The following is a 23,132-nucleotide window of genomic DNA, read 5'->3' as shown; positions in this document are numbered from 1 at the left end:
ACAAACAGGGTTGGAGGATTTTTTTATTTGCTTTAAGATGTGTTTTGAGCTTTAATAGAAGAAAATATCATTACTAGGTATTGACACTAATATTCTAAAATAATATTTTATTTGAAATTTTTAAAGATATCATGCAATAAACACATGCACTTTTATTGAAAGATAAGTTTAAAGAAGACATAATTTGCTTGTGTCTGTTATTTAGTTATAAACTATAACATCTGCGGACCATTATGTTATAATTTGCTCATTTTAAATCACAATATTAATCTAAAATAACTTAATAAAAAAAAAAAAAAAGAAAAACTCTGACTTCTGCGTTGGAAAACTGCACTGCCCAATGGGAGCAATCATCACTGTAAACAATATCACAGCAAAGAGTTGTGTAGCTGTCGGCGCTTCCGATGAATAGCTGCATACTACACTAGCGAGCCGCAAATTCTTTTTTTCATTTGCACCAAAATTACTATGCAGCTCTGCTGAATCCTACGTGTATCACCGCTAAATATGCATGGAGAGGTAAATGCTGAACAGTGGGTATATGCTGGTGGAGGTGAAAACAGGAGTTTCTCACAAAATGGCATCTTGAAAATAAGCAATTAAAGTTTTGCTCAAAAAGCATGAATCACTCCAAATATAACTTTGAGAGGAGAAATGAAAAGGGGAAACAACTATAAAATGCTTAAAAGCTTTGAAATGTCAATTTTGCACAAAAGCTCTGCTTTAATGCCATAAAGTGGAACATTTCAGTCAAAGCAATAACCTTTCCACAGAGACAAGTGGAGATGTCCTCTGTTACTTTAATGAGCATATACCAAAATCACCCCTTTCTTTGCTCCCAGACTCTATATTTTTATTCTCTATATGGTATGTTGAAGCTTCTCATATGTTCCAGTCCTCGGCCCAGAGAACCAGCCAATCAGCTCGCAGTGCCCTCCTGACTCCTGTCTCATCTTTTATAGGTGGATGACCTCAAGGCCAAACTGGCTGCTCAGGAAGTGGAACTGAAGCAAAAGAATGTGGATGCTGACAGGCTGATTCAGGCGAGCACTGAGCCCCTCCCCCAACCCATCCCCAGAGCCCCACCTTCTCCCAGCTCTTTCCCTGCTCTTCCCCAGAAAACCAAACCAAAATTAGAAGTGTGAATGGTTTTCAGATTCTAGGATGTGATGATGACATACTCCCCGATGGAGGGCAAGAGCCAGATTTTCTTATTTATACTTTGCAGTGACATCATGTTGAGGGTGCTCTACATGTATGTCTGTGCTGGAATGTTTAGTAGTTACCATGGAAACCTCATGCGCTTATTAGCAAACACTGTCAAGAATGTTTTAAGATGGTCTGAAAGCTTAATTTTTATTTTTTTTTCAGAAGTCTGTGATCAAAAGGTGAGAGCGACTGTTGTCTAATACTAGTGGCTGTGATATGTGTGAGAAATTTGTTTAAGAGCACAGTTTATCTCACCTGCTGTAGTTCTAGCTAAGTCAGTTCTTTATGGTCAGAGTGTGTTAAAACAAAACTCAGATTAACGTCTAGTGCCTACAGTTACCATCACACCCCCAGGGAATACTGATGATATCAGCTGCAAAGAATCAGTTGATTACATTTTACTTTCCATGAAATATCCAAAAGTAGCAGAAGTGTTCAAATTATTTTTTCATAAACTTCATAAACTGAACAAAAGTGTGTGTGTATTTACACCATACTTGGAGACGCCTTGAGTAGACTAAATCTGTGTGCGTATGTCCAGGAGGTTGCCGTGGAGACGGAGAAAGTGTCCAAGGAGAAGGCTGTGGCGGATACAGAGGAGCAGAAGGTGTCTGCCATCGCTGTGGTGGTCAGTGGGAAGCAGAGGGACTGTGAGGAGGACCTAACCAAGGCTGAGCCTGCACTGATAGCTGCTCAGGACGCACTAAACACGCTCAATAAGGTTTGAAACCCTTCGCCTACATCTCCCATACATCTGATTCAATACAGCCTATGTATACTACTTTTCTTTGCAAAGAGGGGTATTATGTCAATTTTATTGAGCTTTCTACCATGTTATAGCATCATTCCCTCATCAAAAACATTCCTGAAAAGGTTTTAGATGTCATGCAGGTTTCAGCAATTTTGTAATCTCTCCCAGGCCCTATTCGAACCCTCCTTACTGTTAGCTCAGCCCACAAGCCTAGGTCATCCATGCTCCCACATGACAATTCTCCATAAATATACAAAAACATGATACAAAAGTGCACACAGCAACTTGACAAACCTGATGCAATGTGATAGCTTCATTAGCATTTTGCATGGGGAGCAAAAGGAGAGGAGACTCAGGCAGTCAAAAACAAAAGTGAAACTGATAAAAGATGTTGTTTGGGGAAAGTACAACTAAAGATAATGATATGGTGATCTAAATATGTTATGTTTTAGAGGTAAAAAAAAATAAAAAATTATATATATATATATATATATATATATATATATATATATATATATATATATATATATATATATATATATCTCCTTCTCACCCTCCGCGGGTGGTCTCATCCCCTCTTTGCCACGCAGGGGACCTGGGAGCTTGAGGGTTCTGTACAGTATCTTTGCTGTTCCTAATACTGCACTTTTCTGGACTGAGATGTCTGCTGTTTTTTCCTGGGATCTGTTGTAGCCACTCCTTCAGTTTGGAGGTCACTGCCCTGAGTGCTCCGATGACCATGGGCACCACTGATACATGATATATGGTCTGTAGCTGGAAGTTCCACAGGATCTTGGCTCAGTCATTCTCCACTACCTTTGGAGGTGTTTCCACCTTGATCTTGATGCCCGCCACTTGGTTATGTTGCTCCATGTATGCTTTCCTGGTGCTCAAGGCCTGCTCCTGTGCAGCCAGGATGAATGCCTCTGTGCTGTTCTTCAGACCAGCTCTCTCAAGCCATCTTGATATCAGGCACTTCAGTTATGTTCCGGTGGTACATCCCGTGCAGGGGCTTGTCCTTCCGTGATGGTTCCTCCAGCAGCTCTTCCTCTGCGCTCCATTGTCTGAGACATTCGCTGAGCACATCATCTGTTGGGGCCTTGTCCTTGATGTACTTATGGATCTTGGATGTTTCATCCTGATCTCACACTCACTAGTCCTCGGCCTCCTTCCTTACGGCTCGCGTCCAGTCTCAGGGTGCTGGATTTGGGATGTTACCTGCATGCATGGTCAGGAGCTTTCGGGTCTTAACATCTGTGGTCTGTATCTAACATCTGTGGTCTATATCTCCTCCTTTGGCCAGCTTATGTTCTTGCAATTAAGCTGACTCCTTAGGACTTGCCTTACTTGTTTGACATATTTGGCTGTTTCCTCTTCAAGGTTGCCATTTGCTTGTGGGATACCAAGGTACTTGTAACTGTCCTCAATGTCTGCTATTGTTCCTTGTTCCTTGTCTGTGGTGTGGTGTCTCCTTGGTATATGCCACATTTGATCATCACTTGTGCAAGTGGCTTGCCATTGGCCTCAAGGGTGCTTTTCCACAACCTCATCGAGTTTGCAATGAAGGCTCTTAGAGTCCTGTTGATGTTGTACAGCTCCAGGCATTCAGTGATCCATGTGTGTGGCATTGACTTTCTTAATCAATCCAGGCAGTGCACAGGTTGGTCTTATGGGTTCTGCAGTCTCGGGCTACCAGGAGCTTGTGTTTGGCTCCCCTTCGTTTTCTCATGACTCTGTTGCTCTTATTGCTGCTTGTTGCTTTTGGCCTGGCAGTGTATATGTATGTTTTGTTTTTTGTTTGTTGTTTGTTGTTTTTGTTTACCACCACTGTATTTCTCACTGATTCATTTGTTGTCTTTGTAGAATAATCACTACTCCATAGCTCCAACCTACTCCACTGCTTCCAGTTGCCCCATTCCATCAAGTCTCAATTACCATCTCAACATATATTTGAACCGGACTCTCCTTGTATTCATTACACAGAAGATATTACCTGGAATCAATAACCATCAAATATAGTCAATATGTTCCAGCAGTAGTATAGCCTATACACCAAATGCTTTTGAATCTGTGGGTCATTGGTTCAACACTGACACTGGCAGTTTGAAATAGCCACTTTTCGCAGGCACCCGCAGTGACTTCAGCTATACCACTGTATATATCTATGTGTTGGCCTTGTATCATTTCACTTGCCTGAACTCTATACTTTCTAGGGATGTAACAGTAACCAAAATATTGTGATACTGTATCATCAAAAGTCTTACAATAATATCATGGGCTATAACCTATCAAATTAGTCTCTTTGTTGAAAGGGTCTATATTACACATTTTCCAAATTTACGTTATAATGTTGTTTCCTCATTACAAACAGATCTGGAGTTGTGTTTTGTTTCATTCATGCATGTTATACACACAAACCCTGCATATTTAGGCTGTGCTCTTTTCTCAAATTGAAAACACTCTGTTCCACCGTGATGTCATGCTGTAGTATAGGAAGTGCTCCACTGTGTTTTTACTCCATATTCCATTTACCTTCACTAGAATCATTTATACTATTCATGATTTCAACTCTGGAGTTTCCAAAATCTAGTGAGCAAAAGGAAAAGGTAGCTCTTAACTTAAACACTACCACTTCATGACATCACAAGGTAGAACAAAGCTTTTTGAGCTATGGAGATGTTGACAGACTAATAATAGCGCTTCGCTTTGAGTTATTACTGAGTTATTTTACTATTTTTACATAATTCCACATATCTTGCTTCTTATATTTTAGGTCTTCTGTATGTATTGAAAATATACAGTAGAAAGTAGTAAACACAAAAAAGACAAAACATTGAATTACAGAGTGTGTCTAAACTTTTGTCTGGTAGTGTATATGATTTGAAACCCTTCATTCACAACCCTGTTTTGCTACAAAGTGGAGTCACATTTTGTGCATTGTCCTCTTTGCATTAAAGTGTTCAAATAAAGAATGATGCATGTTCTTTAGATATCTGGCTGACCTAAACAAAATATTGGCCTCTGACAGAGTTTTACGGTTGATAGCCGGTAGCTAAAAAGTGCAAATACTGGTCCATATATTGGTGTAATAATTACACTAGCAGTCAAAAGTTTGGACACACCCTTTAACTCAATGTTGTTGTTAGTTAGTTAGTGTGTGTGTGTGTGTGGGGGGGGGTGCGTGTGTGCGTGTGTGCGTGTGTGTGGGGGTGTGGGGGTGTGTGTGTGCATGTGTGTGTGGGGGGGTGTGCTTACTACAGTCTACATTTTAGATACTGTGCATCATACATACATCCAAGATGACATAAAATATATGATGTAACATATTTTGTTGAAAAGAAAGCAGCATTTTTTTTTTCCTTTTTTTTTTTTTAAATGCAAATCCTCAAAGTAACAACCCTTTACTTGCTGCAAACCTTCCCTCAATGGGCGTTGAAATAATTCTCATTTCACAGTCACAAAAGTCCAAAACAGTAAAAACGTAAACATATATAACATATATATATATATATATATATATATATATATATATATATATATATATATATATATATATATATATATATATATATATATATATATATATATATATATATATATATATACATACACACATGTATATCTATAAAATCAACAATAATCATCATCATTATGTAGTCTTTTGGTGTCTGATTTCAGAACAACCTGACCGAGTTGAAGTCTTTTGGCGCCCCCGTGTCAGCGGTCACTAACGTCACCGCCGCCGTGATGGTTCTAACTGCTCCCAACGGGAAAGTGCCTAAAGATCGCAGCTGGAAGGCTGCCAAAATCATGATGGCCAAAGTAGATGCATTTCTGGACTCTCTCATCAACTTCAACAAGGAGAACATCCACGAGACCTGCCTGAAAGCCATCCAGCCATACCTTCAGGTCAGTACATCTCCTTCGTTTGGTGATTCAATTACCTTTAGCTCAGAGACAAAAAATATCCTTAAAGAGGGGCTATTTTTACTTTTATGGGGCTGTAACTACTAACACACACCATATTTAGATCACCATGTAACATGCATGAATGACATCTAAAACCACTGCAGGATTTTTATAAGAGAACATTATAACATGGTAAAAAAATAAATAAATAAATAAGGAAAAAATAATGGTGACTCAAAATTGTCTACTCCTTCAGCTACTTCTGAACATGTGTTTGTTGTGATTATTCTGCTTAAAGTTTTTGTTTTTTTTCATTTGGTCCTGCTTAAATGAGTTTGCTCTGGAGGGATAAAGTCATCTGAATCATTGATCAGCTATAGCTTTTTTAGATATTCTACTTTGCCTGCAATGTTATATCTACAGTATGGCATTAAATGTATCCATCTCCATGGTGACAAAAAATATATCATTACAAGGCCACCATTACAAGTCAGATCTGTGGAGAGGTAACCCCACTCACAGTAAAAAGGCATGTAAGAATGCATTTAAAAAAAAACAAACAAACTAGTGAAATACAACAGAAGTTTAATTCTATACTGTGGAACATTCCAGGTAAATTAGATGCATCCAGCCATATTTTTTAGTTAGACTACTGATACTTTGGGTTGGAACTGATGACTTTTTGTATTCTTATTTTCATTATTTTTTGTCAAATATTAGCTTGAATAATGGCTGTAATAACATAAATATCTAAAACAAAAGTCATACACATGTGACTGTTTGAGAATTAGAAAATTCAGTCAAGCTGCACTCCTATGCTTTTATATGTACTTTTGGTGATTAAAAACATACAACAATTTTTTTTATTTTATTATTATTTTTTTATGTATATGTCAAATAATAGATATAGGATAGATTAGACATGTTTTGCTCCGTGTATAGAATTGTGGCTAATTAACATGTAACCTAGGTGTAAAATCCACTAACCTATAGTCAAAAATATCAATTCCCAATTTTTACATGCCAGTGAAAGCTCCACATGGCTTCAGTTCCCTCTCGTGACCACCTCAAACAATTGTGTGTTAATAGCGCTCCATACAATGCAGCTGCACTCCTCTCCTGCCAGAACTGGGAGGAAAGCGCAACAGGACAGCTGCACAAATATCGTGTCTTCTATATTTTAGCAATAAATAATGCCATCCATGTCCTAAAACTTTCGCTACATGTTCTAAACTCGTAGGAGCCTCTACCACCACTACTGACACTGGTTGGAGACCGCTGGTACCAATATTAATGGGGGATTTGGTGAGTCTGCTTGTTGTTGTTTGCTATGGACCATGGGCAATACAATACACCATCTTGCACCTTGGGTTTGCCTGTCAATATATCGCAGTGCATTGTTGTGCTAATGTGGCCAATTTATGAGCTCATTGCAAGATAATGTAGCCTTTTGTTCCTTGGCTAAAGCAACTTAAAGCCAAGTGGTTATATTTTGGTTTCAACAGTTTATCTGATGCACTTTAGTTGAATTATAAACTCTAGCCTAGCCTAGATCTAGCCTAGCCCAACTCCACATCCAAATCCAAAATATGAATTTACCCCTTTGGCATTACCATTTCTTCCAGTAAGTTTGTAACAGCACTAAATAACATAACAGCAATGGCACATTAGATACTTCAATAATTGTGCATCACAGCAGCATCACAGCAGCAGTATCACAGCAGCATCACAGCAGCATCCAGGTGAACTCTGGAGACACGACAGGATAGCCTCTATCCTCAGGCTCACTCTCTTCCCCCCTGTTGTTTTGGTTGGTTCCTCTGGAACGGCAAGAGCTTAAATTCTGCCCTTTGAACTGTACATGTTGTACCTTTTTAGTTGGTCAAAATCTTGAGTAAAAAATTTAAGATAAACATTTTAAAAGTTTAATAACTGCTCAGTGAGCCAGGCAGTCAGTCACAGGAGCAGCCAACCATGACCATGGAAACCACAATCAACCAAATCAAAATCACTATTTGTTCCTGAGGGGCAACTTAATTTAATTTAACCATGATAACAGTATTTCTATGGGTTTTCTTCCAGATTATACTAAACTGTCCTCCATTTCATTTTAAAGAATAATTTAAAGTAATTTAAAAGAAATGACTGTTTATACAACTTTTAATTTAGAGTTACATGCAAAGAGTGGAAGCACTTACCAGCTCTAACCCTGGACAGGCCGCCCACTCTTCCACAGACAGGCACAAATGATGCAGTTCATTACGTGTAGTGGAGAGGGCGCTCTGATGATGGACTTCAGTGGAGCAGAGGCTAGGTGTGTCGGAGCACAGATAACATGAACCATGTGCTAAAATGTCACTTTAATTAAGACATATGCAGAGAGCAAATGCAAACTCTCGCTTTGAAGCAGAACCATTTAATATCTCATTAGTGCTATATGATAATCATTATTTCCTGGAGCAGAAGAACCTACAGTTCCTGCATGCATGTTCTCTGTAAGGGGTTGAACTTAGTGTAGCGTCTGTACCTTATGATTTGTCTGATGGATTATTTTAAATAATGAGTATTCATCAAAAGATTTTTTTTTTAAAATAACATTGTATGTGAAATAATAAATGCAGTGCATTATTTGTTTTTTATTAAATATATATAGAAACTTGGATTTGAAGTTAAAGAAGTAAACATCTCTTACCTCGAGCTCCAGTTTCTATAAATCCGGTTGGTTATTGTTCAGTCTATCATTATGTTGCATGTGGTAATATTTTCTAACAAGGCTCTGATGTTACTCATGTGTGGTTGAGGCGTTGTCAGTCACCAAAAATGCCCTGCTTTGGAACATACCACAACCACAAATTTAAATACATTTTCTTTGAATGAGCATTTTATGTGAATGAGCATCACAAAATGGCACACAAGTGTGAAGCGGAATGAAATATTTTACAAGATTTAGAAAGTGCAGTGTGCAAAGTATTCTGCCCCCTTTTCTTGAATGCAACCAATTGCTTTTAGAAGTTGCCTGATGATTTTGGAAAGATTGAATATTGACCTAATGTCTAAAAAGAGTCCACCTGTGTGTAATTTTGTCTCAGTATGAATGCAGCTATGGGGTGAAGGCTACAGAAGTTTGTTATGAGAGTGTTGGGGAGCAAACCACAAAATGAAGTCAAAAGGAGCACACCAAACAGGTCAGAGAAAAAGTTGTGAAATTTAAAGCGCGGCTTTGATCTAAAAAGATCTCCCAAGCATTGAACATCTCAAGGAGCACTGTTCGATCTGGAAGTGGAAAGAGCATGGCACAACTGCAAACCTACCCAGACATGGCCGTCCACCAACACTTATGGAACAAACAAGAAGAGTACTCATCAGAGATGCAGCCAGGAGGCTCATGGTGACTCTGGAAGAGCTGCAGAGAGCCACAGCTCAGGTGGAGGAATCTGTTCACAGGACAACTATTAGTCGTGCACTACAAAAATCTGGTCTTTATGGAAGAGTGGCAAGACGAAAGCCATTGTTGAAAAACATAAGACGTCTCATTTACAGTTCGCTAGAAAGGAGGACATAGCAAACATGTGGCAGAAAGTGCTCTGGTCTGATGAGACCAAAATCAAATGTTTTGGCCTAAAAGCAAAACGCTATGTGGGTTAACCCTGCACATCACGCTGAACACACCATCCCCACAGTCAAACACGGTGGTGGAAGCATCATGCTGTGGGGGCACTTTTCTAAGAGTTGAAGATGGACGGAGCTAAATATAGGGCAATCTTGAAAGAAAACCTGTTGGAGTCTGCAAAAGACTTGAGACAGGGGCGGAGGTTCACCTTCCAGCAGGATAATGATCCTATACATAAAGACTTGCAGCTGTAATTGCAGCAAAAGGCAGTTGCACAAAGTATTGACTTAGGGTCGCTGAATACTTTTGCACACTGCACTTTTGTGTGTGTGTGTGTATATATATATGTGTGTGTATATATATATATATATATATATATATATATATATATATATATATATATATATATATATATATATTTTTTTTTTTTTTTTTTTTTTTTTTTTTTTTATTTATTTATTTTTTTTTTTTATGGAGAGGTCCACAGCCAATCTTCCAAAAGTAAAAGTATGTGGTTTGGAGCAAGGTTCAGGCTTTGGAACTTTGTTAGTTTTTAGTGTGGCATAGAATAAAACTCAATATTTATGTTCATGAAATCAATAGTAACAGTTTTGAAAATAAATTAACTTGAATTCAGATCTATCAGTATTCTATTCAATTCAGTTTATCTTTGTAAAGCCTGAAATCACAACTAAAATAAATAAATGAAACAGTGGGAAAAAGAGAAACCTCGAGGAGAACCACAGCGAAGGAGACATCCACTCCCACGGATGGGTGGGATCAGATATGTCCAGGACTAATACTCATTCATTTGCAGATTTTTTTTTATTTTTTATTTTTATTTATTTATTTGAAGGGCAATGTGCGGATACATTAAAAAGATGGCTGCACCAGATTTAGCAAAATGCTAATTTCCATCTGTAGTCCTTGGATAGAATATGAATTTATTTATTTTTCCCCTTATGGCCCAGCCCTATTGTCAGTAGTTAGTAATAAGATTGGTTTTACAAATGTAAAACTCATTTAAAATGTTAAACTTGAAATAATAAAACAAAGTAAACAATGGGAACACTGTAGGCTTTGTACATTTCTTTCACTGTTACTAACTTTGGAATTGTTCAATGTAGAACCGATTACCTTTTCATTTTTCTGTGTCCATGTGTAAATCTGTGATGCTCATCATTCTGCCACTCATCTGTAATTTTGATTTAACATCAAAATCTAGAAAGCTGTGCACAAAATTGTTGATTATTATTGCTATCGGTGGTTTTGAGATTCTAGATGTCATACTCTCAAATGGCGGACAAGTTTTCCCAATTGGATTGATGTGGTCAAAGTAGGAGGCAGACTCAGAAAAATTCCCAATTAATAAAATTTATTACAACTCACTGTGGTAATGCGTTGAAAAAACAAACATATTTACAAAAAATAACTGTGCTCAACATAAGCAAAAAGCAAGAAAACTTAAGAAACTGACGAAACACCCTGCATATACCCAGCTACACTGATGGTCTCTCCGAAAGACTGGCTTGCCCTGCTTTTATACCCTCTCAACCCAGAAGCATCTCCCCAGGTTAACGCCATTTACTTCTCAGGTATGATAGGTACAACTTTAGCAGTATCTTATACTATACTACTTTACTTATTAGGGCCTAAATCCCTTTACCTCAAAGTGTTTAACATAAAACTACAAACACTTAAACATTACAAAATACAAAAAGACATCAAAACAAAAAGAAGAACTTAACTCAGTTCTCCCCTCCACATGGTCCAGCCCACAGCCACGCCCAAGCCTTTAATATAGCTGGCATGCCCCTCTGTGTCTGGACCATGTGGAGATTCAGGTAAGAGTAGATGGATGTATTAAGCTGAACTGACAAAAAATACCCAAATAAAATATCTTTAAAGTAACAGGTGTGTGTGCGGTGATTAAACTAAACGTAAACTAACTGAAAACTAAATAAAACGAACCCGGGATAGTTCTGTTTAGTTGTATATTGCAAAATGATTGAAAATGACCAAATGTCTGAATAAACAACATTATGGTGGTATTAAAGGGACAAAGGCCCGCTTTGACACAATTATATTGTACTTTGCTATGAAATATTCAAAAAGTAGATGTTCAAATGTTGAACCTATTAGTGACTAGACTCAAGAACGTTATGTATTACAACAAAAACCTACATTTAAGCAATAATAATTTTAGCTGCCTTATCTGTACTAAATATAATTGGGCTATAAAATGTTGTGATGTGTAATAAAAACCCACCGATGGCTATTGAGTTGGTTCTTGAACTACTAATATGACTTTCAATCTCTCCCCATCTCTGTTATAGCAATATTTCAGCTCATCAAGCTTATTGAAATCACATGATGCTGAGATGCTTTATTTCATGGTTTGGATGGATCAAAATCCTATAGAACATAAAAGACATTTGTGTTAAAACTTATCTGTTTAGAAAGGCCTTCTCATCCTGACCTCTCTGACCATAACTGCTCTGTCTTTTAATCTATATTTGTTTTTAAATGTATTTTTAATCATTTTACATTGTTCTATTTGTATTGTGTATGTGTGTATATGTGTACGGCGACCTTGAGAGCCTTGAAAGGCGCCTAACAAATAAAATGTATTATTATTATTATTATTATTATTATTAATTTGTACTGTACATTCAATTATTACGTTTCAGCAGAGAAGTTAATAAGCAGAATAATTTCAACACCCCCCACCCCCCTTGCCCCTCTTCCTCCATAAAAACATGGTTTATTATGGAGAGAAGAGTATCATTTAATGTCTGTGGCACCATCATAGGCTGTGATAGGAGGAGACGAATGAGAATATTAAATTACCCATCACCATATTGATAACCTCATTTGGTGTTATGATAATGGAGCTTTGGACAATCATAGTGACTTAAATTTGTACCCTTTTTTGTACTAATATAATTCAGATTTGATTTGCTGTGAAAGTATATATTTTGTTCTATTAATACAACGAAGATTATCACTAGAATTACAGTATAGTATATTTTGTGCACTGCAAAAACATAATTTCTTGATAATATGTTTTATGCTTGTTCCACTGACAACAACTGTTATCAATTATTACTTGATTCAATTAGACATTAACTTACATTTTTTTTTATGTTATCTATTTTTCCTTTGGAACATATTATAAGTCTAAGGTCCTGTCCACAGAAAACATAGGTCAACAGTATCCACAAATATATTTTATCTAAGCGCGCATCATCCACACAGCAGGCATTTCAGGTGCTTGAGCAGCCAGTCCCTTCTACATTCTGTTTGAATCTAGAAGGGCCTGAAATCGGACGATAGATGGTGAAAATATTTTGTCTTAATTTGGGATGATCCAACCACAGCTGCTAATGTGTGTCGCATATCTCTGAAATTCAGAAAACAACTTCTCTCCAAAATTCTCATATTATTCAGAACAAAATACATAACTTATTTTACCTGAGATACATAAGAGTATGGTGCTTCAAAGGTTCATTCTGTGGACCATGTGTCTCTCTTACTGGTTAATCCACTTGGAAATTGGGGAAATATGATACGGCCCTAAAATCACTCACCTTAGTGAAGTTTTTTTCAAATTGTCTGGTTCTGGCTGGACAGGTAAGCAGGGATCTCACAATCTTCACAATTACGGGGTATCCACATCACGTGTATTCTGCATTATTTACTTACCTTCATATGATAAGATGACACAGATGACAGAGAAAATAAATGGCCTCACCACAAAAATAGCATGCTAGTTGTTACTGGCTTTACCATCATGGAAAATTGAAATTAAACGTATTTTTTTTGCAGCAAATATGGCATTTTCAAAACAAGAAAAAGTATGTTATGTGTTAACAATTAATACCCCATAGAAATGTAATATTCCCTTAAAAAAAAAGAACATTAAAACTGTGCTTGTTACCATGAACCAGTTGTGGATGGTAACAAAATAAAAGTGGTAAAGTATTATTCTTGGGTAGAAACTTTTAGGTAAGTACATTTTTACTTAAGTACATTTTAAAGTGGAAACTTTTTTACTTTTTAGCACATTCATAGTTTGAACAAACAAAAATATACAAATACAAATATACAAACAGCTAGAAGAAAAACACTTGATTCAGTTGGCCTTGTTGAACAAAATTCAGCACATATCTTCATCAAAATCATTACCTTTGAAGCTTTATAAGACCTCAAAATATGCAAAAAATACGTTTACATTTTACTGTGTAAGTACATTTGTAAACAGACAGGTAAATAGTTTAAGTAATTTTTTTTTTTCATCAGTATCTGTACTGTAATTGAGTACTTCCTCCACCACTGCCATGAACATTCTTAAACTTCTGTGCTGCTTCTCTCTCCAGGACAAAGAGTTCCAGCCTGACCTGGTGGCCACCAAGTCCCAGGCTGCTGCTGGCCTGTGCTCCTGGGTGCTGAACATAGTCACATTCTACCAGGTGTACTGTAAGGTGGAGCCCAAACGCCAGGCTCTGAGCAAGGCCAACGTTGAGCTGGCTGCTGCCCAGGACAAGCTCTCTGCCATCAAGAGCAAGATCACTGTGAGTATTACCACTGAGTCCACGTCTGTGATTTTATCATAGTGTCCAGACTACAGGGAGAAACAGATGTCTTTTACTTTTTGGATTGGAAAAGTTGCCATTTTTTTCAATGGTATATGAAACAGTACCTTTGCTGATGTAGGCATTGCTCTGTTTGCCACTCTATTAGACTTTAATTTGAGGATTTGAGCAGCTGACTTATCTGGAACTACAACAGGTGAGCTGATTTGTACTGTTAAACAAGTCTCTCACTCATAGAATTACAGTCACAAGCTGGTTAACATTACCAGTTTTTCAGTTAGTCACTCCCAACTTTCAGTTAAAAATCAAAGACCTAAACAGAATGAGGAATGCAGGTTCACCTGAAAATGTGTTGTTTAAATCCATTTTGTATTTCAGATGGTCTTCAACCTTCTTTGAATGTGTTTGCTAATGTACACATTCCATCTCCATAGTAACTGTTGAACATTCCACCACAGAGATAGATGTAGAACACCCCCGGCGTGATGTCACTGCAAAGTATCAATTGGTGGTTTTCTAATAGTAGAATGTGATGATGACATATGCTCAGATAAAGGCAAGAGCCAATTACCACTACTGATAACACTGTACTTTGCCATTAAATGTGTCAAGAAAACTCCGTTCTCGACGTGATGTTTACCAAAAAGACTCAACACAAGTATATGACTTATATCTGCTCTGATCAGAGAGAAGAAAGCACACAAACAAAGAGCTTTGCATCTTCACTTTGTCAGTGCCTTTCTCCAACTTCCCTCCCTCCCTCCTCCTACAGTGGCCTTGTATTTGAACACATGACGCATTCTCTATACACATGACATACATTTCTTTAACACATGACACCTTTTTAAGACATCATTAAGACATATGATTTCAACACTTAACTCAGCATTTTAAACAATAGCACTCTGTAGGTTTTCACACAAACATCTCCTGTTTTTCATTCCAGTTACACAGGGTTATTGTTTCCATCACACCATGTTGGTCACGTACACAAAACATAAGCATACAGATCATTAATGATAAAATATAAGCATGATTTTATTCACAATATGACAAGGTAAATTTATAAATATTGAACTTGATCATTTATTGACTAGACCCCAAGACCTGCTGTATTACAGCAACAAAAATAAAGGTCCTATATTATGCAAAATTGCCTCTTGTGAGAATTAAGATGGCCAGCAGAGAGACAATCTGTATTATTTAATATCTGTGTAACATTATAACACAGATATTAAATAATATTGGCCTATAGAATGCTCATCTGACATCTGAAACCCAGCAATAAAAACATGCAAAGTAGGTAAAATTCTCCAGCTAAGATAATCTTGAATAAATCTGCTGCTACTATACTGCTACTATAACAGGTTGCCCCAGAGCCAATGAAGGATGGTTGAAATGCAGAGGACTAATTTCTATGTGGACAGTAGTTCAGTTGATGTGTAAGTGTTTGTCCACTGATCCGAGGGTTGGCAGTTCGAATCCCACTCTCGACATAAACATCATTGGTTGAGTGTCTGGGTACACTGGTGTATGAATGTGTGTCTAAGTAGGTGAGTGGTTCTTTGATGTAAAACGCTCCTTGTGCCTTGAAGGTGGAAAAGCGCTATATAAAAATGTGATAATTTACCATTAAAAACTATTAAAATATACTGTGTGAAGTGCACAAAACCTCAGCCTCTTTTATCTCCTTCCACTATCCCACAAGTCCCCATTTGCATTTTGAGAGCTTTAATGAACTCCAGGTGTGTTCAGGGCCAGACAGAAGCTTTTAGGTAATAAATGCACTGATCATATATTTTTAATGGGATCCTGTCAGACAGAAACAAGTGAAGCGATCAAATACCTCTTTATTTTTGAGAATAACATTTGTATGCAACTCTTAAGGATGTAATATAAAGGAGCCTTCCTGTCTGTGCTGTCTGAAGCCGGGCTGTTTTGTAGCCTGCAGTTTGACAAAAAGCACAGTTACTTAAATCTGAAACTTCAAATTGCACCTCGGCTTCTCCACTTGCTGCTGGCGCTCTTTACTTTGAAAAGCCTTTCAAAGCATCAGGGAGGATAAACAATTGTGCCAGCGCCCTCAGATATACGCAGTGCTATCAATCTTTTAGCACGGAAATAATGCCACAGTAATAAGGGAGAAGCTAACAGGATATGAATATTTGGATCAAAGTGTGAGTGGCAGTTGACACATGAGCTGCGCCCGTAATGAAATGCCACCAGTGTGTTGCATCAATTCAAAGCTGGCATAAGGCGTATTAAAAGCTTTTACTGTTCATTAATCTAAACCCAGGCATTTGACTTTAAGTGCTTATTGAGAAAAGTTGTTGAATGATAATTTGCTCTGGGTGGAGATGCCAAACACTTAGTATGGTTGACTACATTTACTTTAAAGGTTCTATATTATGCAAAATTGACTCTTGTGAGTTTCAAGCCATGTTATAATGTTGTCACCTAGTGATGCGTTTTGTTTCATTCATGTTGAAATGATCCTGTGTTATTAGGCTCCTGATAACTCCACCTTGTGATGTCATGAAGCAGTAGTTTTCAAGTTAACAGCTTTTTAGCTTTAGTTCTGTAGTGACTGGCAATTTCATGGCTGACATTATTGAAATAATTCTAGTGAAGGTGTATGGTTTAAAAAAAGTGCAGTGGAGCACTTCCTGTATTACTACATGACATCATTTGAGAGAAAAACACTTGATGCAGAGTTTGTGTGTTACACATGTGTGAATGAACACACAAACACATTTCGAGGTACAAAAATAAAAAAGTTGCCACCAAAAACAAAAGGTCACACACTCAACTAATATTTCGTTGGACCGCCTTTAGCTTTGATTATGGCACACATTCACTGTGGCATTGTTTCGATAAGCTTCTGCAAGGTCACAAGATTTAGTTCCATCCAGTGTTGCATTAATTTTTCACCAAGATCTTGCATTGTTAATGGTAGAGTCTGACCACTGCGCAAAGCCTTCTCCAGCACATCTCGAAGATTCTCAAGTTGAGGTCTGGACTCTGTGGTGGCCAATCCATGTGTGAAAATGATGTCTCATCCTCCCTGAACCACTCTTTTACAATTTAAGCCTGATGAATCCTGGCATTGTCACCTTGGAATATGTCCGTGCCATCAGGGAAGAAAAAAATCCATTGATGGAATAACCTGGTCATTCAGTATATTCAGGTAGTCCGCTGAACTTATTCTTTGGGCACATACTGTTGCTGAACCTAGACCTGACCAACTGGAGGAGGCTCGTACGTATTTGCTTAGTTAAATCCAGGTGGTGACTTTTTTTTTTGGCCAGGCACTCTATGTTCTTGATGAGGAAATTCATAAAGAAAAAAAAAGAAAAGAAAAATGTGTGTGTATATATATATATATATATATATATATATATATATATATATATATATATATATATATATATATATATATATATATATTTTAAAGGTATAATATAGAACCCTGTTAAAGGTTCTATATTATGCAAATCTGACTGTTGTGAACTTTAAGCCATGCTATATTGTTACTTCATCAAAAACATACCTGGAGTTGTTTTGTTGCATTCACACATGTTGTATGAGTAACCTTTTACTATTAACACGACTCCAGATATGATTTTGATGAACATAGATCAGTAAATAGCACTATAGGGGCCATTTAAGAGGTTTTTTTTGTTTTTTTTTATATGTATGTATGTATGTAATCCCTGAGTGGAGTGGAAGAACAATAGTTTAAAGTAAACCTATTATGCAAAATCGACTTTGTTGAGCTTTTAACCATGTTGTTTTCACCTTTTACTTACCTGAAGTTGTATTTGGAGTGATTCGTGCATGTTTGAGCGATCTGTAATTGCTTATGTTCAAGACGCCATATTGCCTATCAATCCCTGTTTTCATCGCCACTGGCATATGTCTGGCATATGTAAGTACAGTGCTCTGCACTTACTTTGTTTTCTAATTTTAAATTTTGTAATTGGTGATACGCAGAGGATTCGGGGGTTCTGCGTAGTCATTTTGGTACGAATGAAAAAAATCCACTAGTCACCAGCATGATCTGCAGCTATCCATCCATCCATTGGAGGTACCGACTCTGTTGTGATGTAGTTTACAGCAACGTCAGCTCCTATTGGGCACGGCCATTTTCTAACATGGAAGTTAGCGGACTTGCTTCTTTTATTAATTTGTTTTAGATTAATAACACAATTTAAAATGAGCAACTTACATAACAGCTTACATGACATAATGATTCTCAGGTGTCTTCTTCTTCATTGCCTGAAAGAGAGTGCACTTAAGTTATATTTTTCTTCTGATTGTTCAAACTTTATTGCAATTGATTAATCTGCCACTCACTCAGAGCATTGCTTAGTCAGATGAATAGGAGGTGTGGGTGGACAAATCCATGCATTTGAGCATAAAGTGATTTACCAAAACAGCAGATCTTCACATGAATGAGATCACAATTCGATTTTTATCACCTATTATTCAGCCCTGTTCCAAAGATTATTACTAATTTAGAAAATACTTTGAGAAGTATAAGTAGAAAAAACAGCCATCCAAATTACTCAAGAATTTTAAAGAAATTTAACATATAAAAAGAAATTAAAAGTGTTCTAAGATTGGGCAAATATTGTATTTAATATTTTAATTACTTTAAAATTCCAGCAGTGTGCTACCTCCATACCGTTCTCAAGACCCATTTCCAGATCTTGAGCTAGTCTTGGTCATGATTACCTTAGCTGGAGGATTTAACCTTTGGCGAATCAGTGTTTTGTGTTCTGGGAAACCAGAGTGCACGGAGAAAACCCACCCAGACACAGAAAACATGCAATCTCCACACAGAATTGCCTAGGGGTAGAGAGAACATGTAACAAAAGTACAATCTGTTAAAGTTATTTTAACTCACTGTCAGTATGAGCAAGATATATGGAGCTCAAGAGTGACACCCCCTGGTTCCGGAGGTAAATACAACAACGACGACAATGACAACAATGACAATCCTTTCAAAAATTCTATGGAAAAATTTACTTTTCAAACCGGAGTGGGCAGTCACTGATGAGCTCAATAACTAAGGTTTCTACCATATACTGTATATGCCACCATTAGGAGGAGTAACCAAGTTACTTCAAAATGGATACCAAGTAAAAACAAAAAGGATGGGGCTTGGGAATTACTAAATCACACAAACACAATTTCCCAGCCCTGACTTAGCACTGTACAAAATCCTGAATCTGTAATTGCTTATGTTCAAGACGCCATAGACGCTACACAGGCCCAACAAACCAGCAGCAAGTCCATCACATCAGGACAGAGGGGGGAGGGGAGGATATGGGGACAAGTGAGGGGGGAGAAGAGAGAGGGAGAGAGGAGAGAAAATGGGGAAGAGGAGAGAAAAGAGGGAAGAGGAGAGGGAGACGATGGTAGAGAGGAGCTCCACATAGGCCTGGCTGTGCTCACCAGCAGCCCATAATGTGAACCAGCAGCAAGTCCCTCCATCACATCAGGAGAGAGGAGGGGAGGGGATGGGAACAAGAGAGGAGGGAGAAGAGAGAGGAGAGAGGAGACAAGAGAAAAGAGGGGCGAGAGGAGTTCACAAGCAGCCCATAGTACGAACCAGCAGGAAGTCCATCACATCAGGACAGAGGGAGATGGGGAAAACAGGGAAAAGAGAGAGGGAGAGAGGAGAGAAAAGAAGGAAGAGGAGAGGGGAGATGAGGGAAGAGAGGAGCTCCACCTAGGCCTGGTAAGAGCCCATAATAAGAACCAACAGCTAGGGGGAGAGGAAGAGAAGAGATGGATGGGAAGAGGGATGGTTAAGGGAAGACAGGGGACGGGGCAGAAAAGCAGTGAGTGAGAGAGATAGGGGGGACAAAGACAAAAGGGGAGAACGAAATGAGAAAATGAAGATATAGAGGAAGGAGGAAAAAGGAGAGGGAGGAAGAAATGAGAGGGTCGAGCAAGGGAAGTATGAACAATCATCAGACTAATAGTGAACCTGTATGGGCTAACATGAGTCCTGTTTGTACTTAATAGCTCTCATTTACACTTTGCAGCTGATGTCATCAACATTCCCTGATGGTGTGATGCTAACTGTAGGCACTGCTCTGTCTGAAGCTCTGTTAGACTTTAGTCTGAGCTTTAGTATAACACAACTTGACCAGAAATAACTGACAAGCTGGAACTACAACAGGTGATTTGATTTGTGCTGTTAAACAATCTCTTAAATAGCATTAGTCGCAAGCTATCTAGCTAGATTTATGCTTAGTCGCTATCACCTTTTTGTTGAATGTGTTTGCTAATGTGTGCACTGTGTCACTGTGGTAACAACTGAACATTTCCCATAAGTATACACGTAGAATACTCCCTTGCATGAAGTCACTGCAAAGCTACAGCTACAGTGTGGGACTTGGACCTACTCTCCTCTCCTCACATAATTCACAGACATTTCACAGTGACAATGTCACTAGACATTTCTTTTCCTGATTTCTTTTGCACTTTAATGTGTTCCTGTTGCCTAAAGTGGGCTTAAATTTATCAGTTCTTCGTTATAAAATGCAGAATTGGACAGAGCAGCCAAAAGATGTACTTAATGTACTTAAGGTAAAGGTAATAATACTCCAGAAGTAATGATCCAAGTCACATAAGAGAAACAGACTGGACACAACATTAGATTTATAATCATCAGATCATTTGAACTGAACTTAAATAAAGCACAAAATCTGGTCACTTTAGAGAACAGACACAGAAAGATTTTAGGATTATGTTATTCTGATGTTTATTTTCAGGCTTTAGATGCAGACTTGAGTTAATGGCATAAATTTGCATACAGAATTATCAGAGAATTTGTGTACATGTGCAAATAAATAAGCATTAAGAATGCATTCAGGAGTCTTTCACAGATTGTTCTTTTGTTCATTAGATGTGAAAAAGAGGTTTCTGTCATAATCAATATTGTCAATCTGACAAGAGGAGCAGTGCTACACTCACATCACCTCACAAAAGTACAAACCACAACCAAAAGCAGCCAGTGTAATAAACTTACTCACCTGCTGTCTTCTGCTGCTTCTGCTGATGTGTGTCCTGTCTGCATAATTATACACGGCTTCAACGTTTTATCCTGCAGGTCCAATGGTGTAAAGTGGGACATATTTCGAGTCCTCTCTGTACCTCTGCTGCCCCAGCGTACCCAGAGCACACCTTGAGGGCAGGGGGTCCTTCACACCTGTGTAAACATGGAGCTGTCCACACCACTGCCTGACAAAAACAATTGTAGGCAGCACATATCTAGCTACTGGAAATAAAACACATCTAATTGTTTAAGAAGGATATTTAGACTGTTATAAACACCTGTGCCCTTTAGTTTACTCAAAAACTTTCCAATCAATATTTATGAATGGGCTTTTGGTGGCCCTCTGGTGGCCTTGGGGCCCTAAGCAGCTGCTTAGTCTGCTTATAGGCTAGGCTGGCCCTGTCTGGGGGGGTTTACCACTTGCTGGTCTCCATGGAGATGTTATATTTTGAATTTTTCACAGTATGGAATTAAACTACTCTGTCTTGTATGTATTACAATTTTGGGTTGAATCTCTACAGATTTGACCTGTAACGTGCAGAATTTATTTCTCCACAGGAAGCTGAGTTTTTCATTTATGTGTTCTCATTGTTGAAAAAATACTTCTTTTTTTTTTACCCAAAATACCTGATGTCTAGACTAATCTGATCTAGATTATGTATGAGATTTACAGTGGATCCTAATTATTTCAGGTCTGTCATGTTTGCTGATGAATGTGACTTATGCCTCTGTGTGTAGGTCCTGAATGAAAACCTGGCCAAGCTCACCGCCAAGTTTGAGCAGGCCACAGCAGACAAGCTCAAATGCCAACAGGAGGCAGAGGCAACCGCCCGTACCATCTCACTGGCCAACCGCCTGGTAAGAGGGAACTACAAATGCCAGACTATAATGCGAGCTGGATCTTTGGAATCTGTTCATTTAAAAGAGCAATTCAAAAGCTTTTTTTGGATTTTGTTAATAATACACCAGACAATTTGACAACTAATTTTATACAACAAATATGGGAAGAGTGACCAAGGTGATTTGGTTAATATTGTCAAAACATGAGATGGAACTGCCTGTAATGTCCTTTAATGTGTATTGTGAATACTTAAAGGTCCTATATTACACAAAATTGACTCTAGTGAGGTTTAACCTATGCCTTATACCTTGTTACTGCATCAAAAATATACACTGAGTTGTGATTTGTTTCATTCACACAAGTTTGGAAACCTTTTATTATTAGTCTGTCTACAGCTTCAAAGTTCAAAATGCTCTGTTGCCTTGTGATGTCATGTAGTGGTAGTTTTCAAATTAACAGCTACCTTTTACCTTTAGTTCAGAAGTGACTAGCAATTCCAGGGCTGATATGATCCAATTGATTCTAGCAAAGGTGTATGGACTTTGAAAATACAGTGGGGCACTTCCTATATGACCACATAACATCACAAGTTGGAACACAGTGTTTTCTATTTGAGAGAAGAATTCAGCCTAATTATGCAGGGTTTGTGTGTTAAACATGTGTGAATGGAACAAAACACAATTCCAGGTATGGAGTATGGCGGTGTGTTTGTTCAGAGTTAAAGTCTGAAGAACAAAAAAAAAAAAAAAAAAAAAAAAAAAAGAGAGGCTTGATTCTTGTTTTCATTGTGCACTAAAACCTTGGTAAATACTATTCAGTGAGTGACGTCGCCTCTCTACAGATCTGACCTACAACTTAATCTGGTGGCAAATGTCATACTGTGTACCATTATAAGCTTAGCCAATTTTCACTATGGCAAGCCCTATACCAGAAAAGTCACATAGCGCATCTTTAAGTAGCTGTTCAGAAGAACCAATTCGGTCATGAAGATCACATGACTAGAGGGAAATGCTTAGCCTCATTCATGCTCCATTCAGAGAGTCATTAACAATATCCTATAGCCCAAAATCACAACAACAACTGAAAGTACACTGTGATTCTCTAAATAAGTTAAAGCTGTTTTAAGCTACTTTGGTGAGGATTCC

The 23,132-nt window shown here is 37.9% G+C and overlaps 1 protein-coding gene across 2 annotated transcripts in view; it reads left to right on the top strand.

Moving 5' to 3' along the window:
- The window catches only part of dnah9 (dynein, axonemal, heavy chain 9), a 612,810-nt gene that overhangs the window by 322,048 nt on the left and 267,630 nt on the right, over nucleotides 1-23,132 (top strand). For both annotated transcript variants that reach the window (XM_033984465.1, XM_033984463.1), the window contains exons 55-59: nucleotides 963-1,043; nucleotides 1,751-1,930; nucleotides 5,639-5,869; nucleotides 13,859-14,053; nucleotides 21,885-22,004. In XM_033984465.1, the coding sequence (XP_033840356.1) occupies nucleotides 963-1,043; nucleotides 1,751-1,930; nucleotides 5,639-5,869; nucleotides 13,859-14,053; nucleotides 21,885-22,004 (807 nt within the window). The remainder of the gene's footprint in view (nucleotides 1-962; nucleotides 1,044-1,750; nucleotides 1,931-5,638; nucleotides 5,870-13,858; nucleotides 14,054-21,884; nucleotides 22,005-23,132) is intronic.

Source organism: Periophthalmus magnuspinnatus, chromosome 19, assembly GCF_009829125.3.
Source record: "Periophthalmus magnuspinnatus isolate fPerMag1 chromosome 19, fPerMag1.2.pri, whole genome shotgun sequence".
Taxonomy (NCBI): Eukaryota; Metazoa; Chordata; class Actinopteri; order Gobiiformes; family Gobiidae; genus Periophthalmus; species Periophthalmus magnuspinnatus.
This window is presented reverse-complemented; position numbering and strand designations above follow the sequence as displayed.